This window comes from Molothrus ater, chromosome Z (genome assembly GCF_012460135.2).
Source record: "Molothrus ater isolate BHLD 08-10-18 breed brown headed cowbird chromosome Z, BPBGC_Mater_1.1, whole genome shotgun sequence".
Lineage (NCBI taxonomy): Eukaryota > Metazoa > Chordata > Aves > Passeriformes > Icteridae > Molothrus > Molothrus ater.
Window position 1 is genome coordinate 49,392,211 of NC_050511.2, and position 12,356 is coordinate 49,404,566.

The 12,356-nt window shown below is 34.5% G+C and overlaps 1 protein-coding gene across 1 annotated transcript in view; it reads right to left on the reverse strand.

Moving 5' to 3' along the window:
* Positions 1-652: 652 nt before the first annotated feature.
* Positions 653-12,356, reverse strand: part of UGCG (UDP-glucose ceramide glucosyltransferase) — a 36,096-nt gene continuing 24,392 nt past the window's right edge. Inside the window, exons 2-9 of the mRNA XM_036403528.1 lie at positions 11,930-12,071; positions 8,556-8,658; positions 7,544-7,645; positions 7,043-7,155; positions 5,006-5,184; positions 4,465-4,551; positions 3,855-4,044; positions 653-3,095 (exon numbers count right to left, since the gene is read on the reverse strand). Of these exons, the coding sequence (XP_036259421.1) occupies positions 2,925-3,095; positions 3,855-4,044; positions 4,465-4,551; positions 5,006-5,184; positions 7,043-7,155; positions 7,544-7,645; positions 8,556-8,658; positions 11,930-12,071 (1,087 nt within the window). The 3' untranslated portion in view covers positions 653-2,924. The remainder of the gene's footprint in view (positions 3,096-3,854; positions 4,045-4,464; positions 4,552-5,005; positions 5,185-7,042; positions 7,156-7,543; positions 7,646-8,555; positions 8,659-11,929; positions 12,072-12,356) is intronic.

The following is a 12,356-nucleotide window of genomic DNA, read 5'->3' on the forward strand; positions in this document are numbered from 1 at the left end:
TAGGCAGGAAAGTAATGAAATGACTGAGGGAAGAGGATTTAAGTATTGTGCTTTGTGGCTGCAAATGTACTGAGCACAAAATGCACTTGGGAACATTAAAGTTTCTATAAATAGTTTTCAAATGATTCCAGCAGTGTTTGTTTACACCATGCATGCAGGATTCCAACAACCCTTTCATAAACACAGTCTCTTACTAAGTTTCACATGATGTTCATAAAGGGTAGGGAAGAGACAAAAAAAGCCAAGTGGCATGGCAGAGCAAGTTCAGAGTGCTTTCAAGTTAGTGTACCTGAAAGCAAAGGATCAACATTATTTCTCAATGTCAACATGTTCTGTGGCAAAAGCTATCACCTCTAAAATCTGAATCTAAGCTAGTTACAATAGATATGGAACTATGCTGTTCACTTGTAAAATTTTTGTACACTGAAGCTACTCTAAAAAATTAAGAATAACTCAAAATCAGTTTAGCCCATTTGAGTTAATTTCAGTCCAATATAAAATCCAAAAGAGATGGTGTAGTTGCAAAAACCTTTAAAGACACATCCCTTTACTGCTGTGAAGATTAATTAGAAATATAATCTAACAAAGCTGCCATAAATACTTAAATCTGTCCCATTACAGCATCGAAGAAAGGAAAAAAAAGTACTCCATATAGATTGTATTCAAAATTTATTTTTAAATAAACGAAAAAACAATACAATTATTTTAAATAAACAAGGTGTATTCTACACAGCTGTAAATCAACATAACTTTTACATAAGCTGTTTATAACTTTTAAAAGTTCTGTTGCAGCATTGTCTACAACATTTGACACTGTTGGTTTCCATTTCATCATCAACCAAACAATACCCAAATGAAACCATTTGCTTAAGTGAAGCTTTATTTTTCACAGCCAAAGATGGCTCTACTAATACCAAAGCACCTGTTAAACAATTATCCCCACCTAGTTTTTTAAACGGAAGTCTGTTCAGCCTTTTTTTTTGGTTCTGTTCCATTGCTTGCATAGAAATCAGCATAAAGCTAAGTAGCAAGCTAAGCTTCACTTCAGCAGTGCAATGAATGGCATCAAACTTCATGAAACAAATGAAGATACAAACATTGTCAGTAAAACTCAACTATGTCAAAAACAATATTAAAAAAAGAATGTTTTTGTGGGTCACAACTATACTAGGTTTCAGTGTAAATCTTTCCTCAGGAAAAGTGCTTCTTCCTGATTCACATGAAAAGAATAAAGCATGCATCAGATGCCTTTGTTCATACAGAAATGCCCATTAAAAAAGTTCCATGTTATCATAGGAACAAGGCAAAGAGATATTAAGGTGGATGAAGCATCTTGGCCCAGAGTATGTTTTACAACAAATACCTACACATTACACTTGTGTAGCATATGATGGGTAAGGGATTGGCTCAGTAAGGTAAAAAGTCCATTTTTTATAAATACATGTCATTATTGCTAATATGCTACACATCATCATCATCCAACTTTTAAAGCTGCTTTGTTGACATAACCTTGTAATTAGCAGTTCACTTTCATGGTGACAATATGCTATTCCATATGAAGAAAAGTAAAGCAGCATAAATACAATTATGAAAACAAAAGGCTTATGCAACAGTCTTCTCTAGCTTTGCTATGTTGTTTTTTTTTTTTAATTAAAAATGTTCAAAGAAAACAAGTCCAGTTCACCACAAATTAGAAAATATCACAATAAGGTTGAAAACCAAGTTACATGGAACAGAGAGAGGAAAACCATGGCATGCATTATAATCTAGTCCTTTTAGTCATACCACTGGAATACAGAAGTCCAATTTAAAGGCTAGACTAACAGGCCAAGAGTAAACTTAGTTTGATATCTAAATTAAGACTACAGTTTTAATCAGTAACAGCAAACTCACCCGGCCCTTTAATATATTCACAATATCTACTGCAATTGAATACTTAATTATGACTAGTATAGGTATGTATGTTCACTTTACAAAGATATTAAATACCTGCATCATGAAATTACATTCTTAAGACATTGTGTAAGAAAATAGCTCATGTGTGAAATGTTTCTGAAATGTATTTCTGCTCCCTACTATGTACCACACACACATCCAACACCCTCCCCCACCACAAAAGCATTCACTCACAGGGAAAAACAAACACCCCTTAAAAAAGGATGGAAGTACTGAGGGGATCACCTTGGCTAGTTACAGCACAGTGCTTAACAAGGTTCAAGAGACAGAACCAGATCAGACTTGGCCAAAAGATGCCCATAATACATGCTTGACCAGTAAATCCTTCCAACTCATTCTTATCCAACTCAGTCCACTTTTGGTTACTGCAATGATTAAAATATTCCCTATATACATATAAACACAAGACTACAGGTTTACTTTAGTTTGTATTTGCAAAGCAGTTTAGTCTTTCTATTCATATTGTTCTGCAGCAGCTATAAGAGGTAGGCATAAAACATTTCAGAGCTTCTTTCCCAAGGTCCCATTACTAGCTCAATTTAGTGGAATAAAACAAAAAAGAGCTGTACCTCTGTGATTTTACTAGGTACAGTCTTGTGCAATCCAGCTGGAAAATAGCTATGTGAACCCTAGATTTGCTAGCCTAGCACACCAAGGAGTAAGAAGCTGTTCATATCCCAGAGGATATTTTTTAAAAAAAAGTCTACTGCAGAGCATCTAAATAGAAAGCAGATGTCAGGACCAATTCTCCCTATTTTTATTTGTACATAGAAGGAAGGTACCTTTTGGCCAAGACTACAGATGTATTTTCACAGATGCAAGTGCCATGCAAAAATAATTGAAGAACAGATACCAAACATACAAGTAATAAAACTACTGAAGGTAGATCTTCTTGGAAGTATATAAACAACTTATAATACTTTTCTTTCCCCCTTCACTTTCTGACATTCAGAGCTACAAATGTGTGGCTATACATCAATAATTTCTTCTGCAGTGCCTCCACAACGTAACCTGTAGCGCCCTGTCCTCCAGCTAATGGTGGGGTCCCACAAAGCAGATAGGAAAATATAAATTGTCATGGATTCTCTGATGAACCAAGCTACTGCATAATCAAGTTTTGAAAAACACAGAGGACCACCCTAGAAACAATAAAAAGCAAGGTATTTAATCATACTGATAATTCAAGAGAAATTTTAAAGTAACTTAAAACCTTTTAATAATGTTTTATAAAGCTTACTAGGCAGATTTATGTATCAATAGCATCCTTCATTAAAACCCAAGAATATTTTCTTGTTCAAGATACAATTACCCATATTAAATATTTTCTATAGCATTAGAAGAACAAATGCTGTTCACATTTGTGGCATCTTTCTATGTTAAAAGTTTTATAAGGCCTTTCTCCTTGCCCATTATTAACAAAATGAATTTAAAAATGTAGGTATGAGTACACATACACCTCAACAAATATAAGACAAAGTGACAACTAAAATAAAATAAAATAAAATAAAACCTCCTCCCCCAAAAAAAATGAAGTCTCACAAAGCTTCTGCTCTTGTACTGTCAAATGAGCGTAAAATTTCTGCATATGCCCTTGTAGAGCAGATTTGGAACATGAATATTAATTAAGGGGACAGACAAACTTTCTGTCAGCGGCAAGAGCAGAATTTTGTAGAACACAAAATTACAGCATTGTACTTTGTAGAATACAAAAAATAAAACTACTTCTTCCTTTTCATGACACTGTAACTGAAGCTGGAAGACTGAGAAGTAACAGGATTAGATCTGTTATTTCCTGCATGTCAATAGAGTTATTTATGGTTGTAATTAAGATTAGCTTTTTGCTGAAATTAATGGCAGTAAGTAATTTTAGTAACCTCCTGGAAAATAAAATTACATACCTGAACACCTTTTAGTTGAATGTAGTCAAATATAAACCATGCCAAGCAGTGACACATGAAAAATACCATTATATCCCATCTAAACACATGATGAGCTGCCCATCCAATAACTAGACTGGCAACGAAGCACTCTGAGATTGGCTCGCAAATTATTGTGGCAGGCAACATATTAATTCGTAGTTTGGCCCACCTAGAAAAGAAAAACAAATCAGTTTTGACTTTGCATTATTCATTAACTCCTCCTCCTGTGCCCCACCAAATGAGCCATCATAGTATTTTCTAAAACGCTAGTGTAATTTAATTAACACCTCCAAATAAAATACTGCAAAAAACCTCCTTTTAAAAGATGCTATGGATAGCATTTAAAAGGTACTAAGGACAGGGGTGTGTTAATTTTTCTTAATACTTGTAACAGTCATTCTTCTGTGGAAAGTCAGCGCCTCTCTCCCAACACTAATGAAGAAGCATGCATCAAGCTGTGCACTGAACTTTAGCACACTGGGCATTAGATCAAATTCACTTGGAAAATATGTTCCCTCACATCAGGCTGTCCCCACCAAAAGAAGGGAGCAGGGATGGATGGGAGAGGAAATAAAGATCAAAATCTTACCTGATCATTCTGGACTGAAACTGAGAAATAGAATATGAACCAGAGTTTTGCATTGCAACTTGCGTGGCCATTGCAAATTTCCAGCCCCTGAAAAAGGAATTTGTTATAATAAAAATCTGTAAATAACAGATGCAAAAACCAACTAGATAAAAACTGCAATTTCATTAGGCTTGAGAAGTTTCTTTGGCATGTGTCCTACTATTACAATGGGTGTAGGCAAAAAAAACTAAAACCGTATTTCAACAAGACTCTTCTTTGGAAAAAAACAAACTTAAACCAAGAACTTAAACTCAGAACTTAAACCAAGTTCTGAAACTTTTCTCTAAAGGAATTAACAGTGATATGGCTTAATTATTCCTAAAAGCCTTATACTGATAGGACAAAGCACATGTCATTAATATGCTTGCTATATATATGTGAAGCTGATATGAACACTGATACTAACAGTATGTGCTATGTTTTTAAAAAAACCCAAAAAGCAAACAAAAAGAAAGATTTAAACTACACCTAAAGCAATAAGCTTATTTCAGAGTCATCTTACCGGTCAGCTATCGCTTTGGCCATAAAGTAATCTTCAGCAATATACTGTGCAAAAGCTATCAGTCCTCCAGCCTGGTCCAAGACATCCTTCCTCATCAAGCATGACATTCCTGTTACACACTTAAAGCCAGTTAAGTTGGCTGAAATATATGACCTTGGATGTGAAGTACCAAAATAGACCTGTGAAAAGAACAAAAGGCATTTAAAACTCTGTATTTAAGTACTACAATGACAACTTTGTCCTCTGGAAACATAAGGAGGGTAGAATACACTAGGTGTGGCCAATTACAATGGTGTATTTGGAAAGACCTTTAGTACTATTTAAAAAAACCTACAGTATCACCAGATCTGAGAAATCTATTGGTGATATTGGCTGTATTTTTGCAAATCTATAAGCAGGTTTTAAATTCACATATTGAACTACTGCAGTTCATTTTGTATTTAATTTCTAACTTACTGAAGTTTTTCTCAGGGAATATATGTGTTAAAAATCCATTAAGTAACTGATTAATCACTAAGATTAATGTATTATGTGGTGATAACTGACAGACGTGTGAAAATTAACTGCATTCCTGCATACATGTTCTTAGAAACTTACTATATGATTCTACAGAAGCATGGGAGATTTGTTTACTTAGCATGCTTGCAAACAAAAACAATGAAGAAAAAACTCAGATTGTGAGAAAAACTTTTTACAAGATTCAGTACTTGAAGACTAGGAATGACCTACAAAACAGAGGGAATGAGTGCTAGTGCCTCTCATTATTACTTAGTGTAGACTGCCTTCACACTGGTACAGTAAACTTATTCAACAAAAGGTGTGCTCATCTTGCAGTATCCTGGATCAGCAGGCAAAAAGCTCTTCCAGGAATACAGGAGCAGGAGTTGTAATTCTTGCTTTAACAAGTAGCAATACTAGGAAATTTGTGCTATAGACCTCTGCTTTTCTCTTGTAAGAAAAAATTCAGACTTTGTATCATTTAAAAAAAAGGAAGAAAAGGAAGAAAAAAAATCAGCACAAAAGCATCTCTCACTTAGAGCAATGTCAGAGTACTGAATTTCACCACACTTTCATCTCTCACATTTCTCTCTTTCATCCCCCTACCAGTTAGCCTTGGGGCCAAAATGCCTTATACATGCCAGCTCCAAATAAAAATGGATTAGATTACATGCCTTGAGACACAAGGAACAAAAAGCCAAACTCAAGCTCTTCTTTCTACCAAAGAGAACTTACTGAGAAAGAGGACAGGGAAGAATAGAACAGAATGAATAATATGAAGATGGTGAATAGGAATCAAACTTTCACTTTCTCTTTCACAATACAATTATTATGAGACATGAAATAACACTATAGAACAAGGGTCAGAGTAAACCAGATATAGATCCTGTAACAAATAGATCTATGCAACTTCCTGGTATAGAAAATTACAGATGTTAAAGATTTATATGGACTCAAAAAATAATGGAAAAGTTAATTTAAGAAATCTGTTCTGGGTCCTGCTCAGGTAGTCTCTCAGCTGAAAATTACAGAACATTGAGGCAGTATTACAGGAAAATAGGATATAAGCCTTGCTTTTATTCTACTTTCCATAAAGACTCTGCTTGTAAATCCTGCTGGAAGTAAGATACTGTGTGAGTTAGACTTCACTTAGACTTGTCATGGCCATTTTTGTGTGCTTTTTCAGATATCTAAATAAAATTAATTAGTCCTTTCTGCTAAGCACTAGAAAGCATTCATCAGTTCAATTCTTCAGTTTTTTAATAATTTTAAACATAAACTGCAAAACATGTATCTTGTAATCTTTACTGCTCATATTGTAAACCTAAATACTGAATCAACAGACAGAGCACCACAGAAGAACTTTGAAGTACTTAGAAATTGTCCTAGTTACCCTGAGTTGGAAGTGTGACTGCAGCTAAAAAATAACCATTTCATCACTCAAAAAGTACAAGAGGCACAATACAGCTTTCACTCAGCAAGGCTTTGTAAGCAAAAAAGAATAAAACAAGATCTGCCCCCCCACAACACTGCACTCACCTGTTCAAGAGTAGCAGCAAACCCCTGTCTGTCTGCAACATAGGGAAGCCCATGGACCAAGCCCACTTTTTCAGTCATTTGATTGGCCATATCTGTCAGCGTGTCTGGTGTTACTAAGTGACAAATTAAAAAATGACACTTGATGGAGAAACTCTGTCATTAGCAGACTACTGCAGCGAGACACTGATTCTCATTTTATTACCAGCATCAAGAATACATGTGCTTTGATGCGTCCTATATTATAAAAATGGTTTCACAAAAAAATAATATTAGCGATTAACAATTGTTATGATCAACAACAAATAAAATGGAAACAGCCTGAATTGTATTTTTAAAGGTATTTTCTCCTCTAATTAGAGGCTAATCTTTTATTTCACAAAAACATTTCTTTCCAGACTTTTAACTTTAATTTCTGCTTATAGTCTCAGTTAAATTAGTCTCCAAAATCTGCTTGCTTATGGTGAATAAGCACAGTTTAACAGTTAGCACATACACACCTACCTCTGATTCCACTATCACAAATCCATATGAGATCATATTTGGCAACTTCATAGCCAGGCATTAAGTTATTAATCTTAGGGTTGATGCCAACCTTCTTGCCACCTAAAAAATACAAACATCATAAAAATTAATGTATGGGGAATTTTTAGAATTGAGACTCAATATCCAAAATATTTAAATATATGAACTGAAGTAAATATTTACCCACTAATTCTTAAAGTCCACTTTTATACAAAATGTCTATATTTTATGTATACCTTCACTTCTATATTTTATACTTGGAAAAATAAAAAGAAAAAATATTCAAATGCTTCCTTAAAATGGCAGTGTAGCGAGATTAATGTAATTAAAGGAGCAGTAGAACTATAAAGCTTATTACTACATTCTTGTAAGGTAAACGTTATTCATCTCTTATTCTTTGAGACTATCATTATGAAGACTGTATTCTACAGTAATTTCAGCAGAAAAATTAAAAAGGAGCAGAATAAAGTGAGACACACTCCTTTACATCCAGCTGACGGACATGGTAAAGTTCTTTTTATATCAGAGAAAAAAAAAAACAATTACATTTTACTACCTTGTTCTAATTCCCCTTTCCTCCGCTAATTCAAAGTGAAGAAAGAGCCACGCAGCCTAAGCAGATTAAAAAGGACTGCTGCAGGACCTCAAGCTCAAATACAGCCACAACTCTGAGTCACTTCCTGCACATTTAGTTCAGTGCAAAGACAGGATTTAAACTGTTGTTTTGGAATTAGGAGATAAAATTGCAGGGAGTTACCCAAACCATTCCTTCTTAAGTTTTCTTGGACTTTTGTCACAGGCTGACTACAAACTTACTTTTTACTTCAAATCAGTGATTAAGCTACAGAAGCAACATGGGCTGAACAAGACAACTATTTATTTAAGTCCATATACATATGGAGTCTACAACTCCAATGCAGAGTACTCCATATGGAGCTGAAGACCTATCATTTTACAAGTCAGAGTCCCACCTTCAAGTTGCACTGCTTACCTATAAACAGTCTAGCATCAACATTTGGGTATTTGCCAAGGAGCTTTTTGCACACATCAATAGCTGGATCATCATGATCTTGTACACAGAGTAGTACTTCATACTAGTAAAAACAAAAATGTATACACTCACATATATATTTACATACATACAGCTAATATCCATACGGTCTATGAAAAAAAGTTTAAGAGCGCAGTAAGCTAAAAAAATAAAGAGTGCTGTTATAGAATTAAAAACAAAGGGGTTGTTTTACAGCTAAATGAGTCTAGTTTTTTAATACACAGCCAAGTACTTCTGAAAAAACAACTAAGGCTGTGTCTCAATGAACTCTTTTACTGATGAACATTACTTCTTCTGTTATTGAAGGGTTTCTATTAGTCATGAAATAAGATGTTCTGGTGTACAATGTTAAATTTTTGTTTCCACTTCCATTTTTGCTCACATACGAAATCTTAAATCAAATATTATATTCAATGAAATGACAGCACCTGCAATATTAAAAAATGAGGTTATGACACACTATGACTGCATACCTCTGAACTACATCTTCCATTCCTTTACTTTATAGATACATATGCAGAACAGAGTTGGAAGACAACCCACAGAGACCAGTATATGTACATATGTATACTTAGTTGTACAACAAAGCTCAGGAATATGTATATGTAACATATGTGTATTTTCTTATTAATAGAGTAATGGTTGAAAAGCAAGTGTTAAGGGAAAGCTGTAGATGCTATATGCTTACACAAGCTAGTGATAGTGGGCAAAGAAATAAATCATTCAACATTGAGGCAGCTTCGATAAAGGTACTTCTGCTTTGGCAATGAAGAAAATACTTCTTACCTAATACAACTTTTTTTTTTCCTACCCTGTTAAAATTAGAGCTATTAAAAGCTCCAATAGATAGAATAAAATACAAAAAATGCAAATTTCTGATCAAGATACCCAAAAGCCATTTTGACAGTCTACGACTGAAAAATTCAATCCAACAAGAACCAATTTTCTTGGACATTTGCAGCAGCTGCTGTAAAAAATCAATAAATGGTATTGTTTTACACAAAAGCCTGATCTACTCTAACTCCATTCTGAATACTGAGGAAATTTAACATAATTTAAATGGGAGTTTAAATTTGTTCTAGCACTACAAACCATCAGGCAAATATCTTTACCTCTCAGAATGCAAACTTAAAGTCAATTTTGTTAAGGAGCATGCAGTGTTTGACTTCTACCATCTTACAGCATGGAGAATGGATTTTAAGAGTTGTCTTATTAAGCAGACAGGTCCTCACATCACAACAGAATCTTGACAGCATGAACACCATAGAAATAAATAACTGAAGAAATTATTTTTTTACTGCACATTAAAATTGTGTACAATAAAACTGGTTTTCCAACTCATTATATAATCAATCTTCAATCCACAGCAGCAATGACACTTCTTGCCCATATTCTCCAAGAAATTCAACCAGAAGTAAGCCAGATATTTCAGACTCCAATACTTGAGAAGAGAAAAATTCAAAACAAATGGCCTTTCTATGCAGTAGCAAAGTAAAAAAAAAAAGGCTTATTGACACAAGCATTACCATCCGGTTCATTTGAATTTAACATGAATAGAGAAACTTTTGCACAATTACAATATGCACAGTAGGTGAGAACTCTTCACTTATAAAAATATTATGTTTAAGTCCTGTAGTTTTGAGACAGCATAACTGGATTCCATTCAAGAGAAGAGTATTTCACACCGTGTATCACAGAAGAGAATAATTATCACCACAGTTTGAATTCAGCTTCACTGGAAAAAGTTTCAGATTAATCTTCCATAATGATTTTTCACTGCACAGCTGAATTTTGAATACCAGGCAATACTGTTGCTCTAATTTTTGTGGTCATCTCTTAAAGTAGCTCTGGACAGTAACTATAAAAAGTTTTTCAGACAGTTTGGGGACCTTGCTCATACTGTCTAATCTGTGCTGCAGCAAACTGAAGCATCCACACATGCATTTTCACTCTCCTTGGAAAAAACGTGATTATCTACTGTTACCTGAAACTCAGATTTGTGTGTAGTAGCAACATTTTAAAATTATTATCCATATGTTTTCAGAACTAAGGACCAAAACTACCTTTTGTAAAGCAAGATCCAACATTATTTTTTTTAATTATTAAACAAATTTTATATGTAACCAAATGTATCAGATGCATAATGTTTGGATGCTCATTATAGGTCATATAACAGCTTATGATATTGCTGAAGATTCTTTGCACTGTTTGCAATATTGGCATATGCAGCTTGCCTTAAGTATGCTTTAAAATGTGCTTGGCCACACTTTATTGCACTTTGTTGAGCTGAAAGAATTCGTATGTTCATGTCTGAAGCTTTTCAAAAGACTCAAAGCTTCATTACAGAAAAAATTTCCAATTTCTGATTAGTTCCAAGTGATACAGATTTTTATTTGTTTTACCCTGCCTACTTAGGTGCCAGTTTAAGGCTCTCAGAATACACAAACACTGACTGTACAGCTCACACAAACCTTTGACCTTCTACCATTGGAGAAGGAGAAGCAGTGTCAGATGCAGTTTTGAGAAGAACTGAGAAAAGAGCAGTTTTTATGTTAAAGCTAAATTCCAAATTTCAGCAGACACAAATTCAGTAAAAAATGTACTTTTTCCCATCCACAGGAGCATACTTCAAATATTGAATGATACAGCAAACATTTACTTCTTTTAAGCTCTTTAGAGCAAGGAGAGCATCTGACACACTTATCAATTACATTGCTTATTGCTTGTATTACACATTCAAACAGTGTTCAACAGCAAATGTGAGCTTTTCTGAACTATTTGCTTCTCAACACTAACACATGGCTTAGAGAATACCCTACCTACCAACAACTGGTGAGGTACACTATCTCATCACTGAGCAACTCTTCATTAGATGAGCCATCAGTAAGAACCACCAAAAAGTTTCAGGTTATCAGTTAAAGTGCTCTCTATTGGAGGATCTCTTACAGAAAAGTAGTCAACTGAGGAGAATTTCTTGCATCTCAACTAAACTGAGGAGAATTTCCTGTCTCTCAAGTAAGCTCTTGCAGCAGTATGAAACACTTAAATCTATAAACACCACAATACAGCAACATCGATTAAGCAAATCTTAGTGGAGTGTAGAGTATGTTTCACCCTTAAGCCTTCGACATGGTCCTCAATAGACAGCTTTTTAAAAAGGACTAAGTTTGTTTGCAACATGTAAAATATGTAATGATACATCTTCTACAGAAGGAAGAACAATCCAAGACAACCAAGCAGTATATCATCCAAGTTCATCATGTGACTTTTTGAGACATAGGAGGAAAAAAAACTACACTAAATAATATACATACTTTAGGATAATCCAGCTCAAAGAAGGTTTCTAGGTTATTGATCAGGTTAGGATCCACGCCTTTTAACGGCTTTAGAAGTGAAACACCAGGAAGCTTGCTATATGGCTGTTTGTCCGTGGCTTTCTTATTGAGGTGGAGGCGTCTGTAATGAGAAACAGCACATAACACCACTTAAGAAAATACGCTAGAGAAAGCCATTCAAAATACAGTCAAAACTAAGAAAGCTTTGGAGTTAAAATTGCTGCAAAAAGAATTAAATCTAGTTGTTGAAAAAACAGCTGTTTTTCTATCCAATAGTTGATGTCAAAGTTGATGTCAACAGCTGATGTCAAAGGCAACCTAAAAAAGCCTTAGCATGACATGTAGTTTCCCTTCAGCTTTATTTAACTTAATAGATATTTCAGATTAATGCATTTTACACGATGCA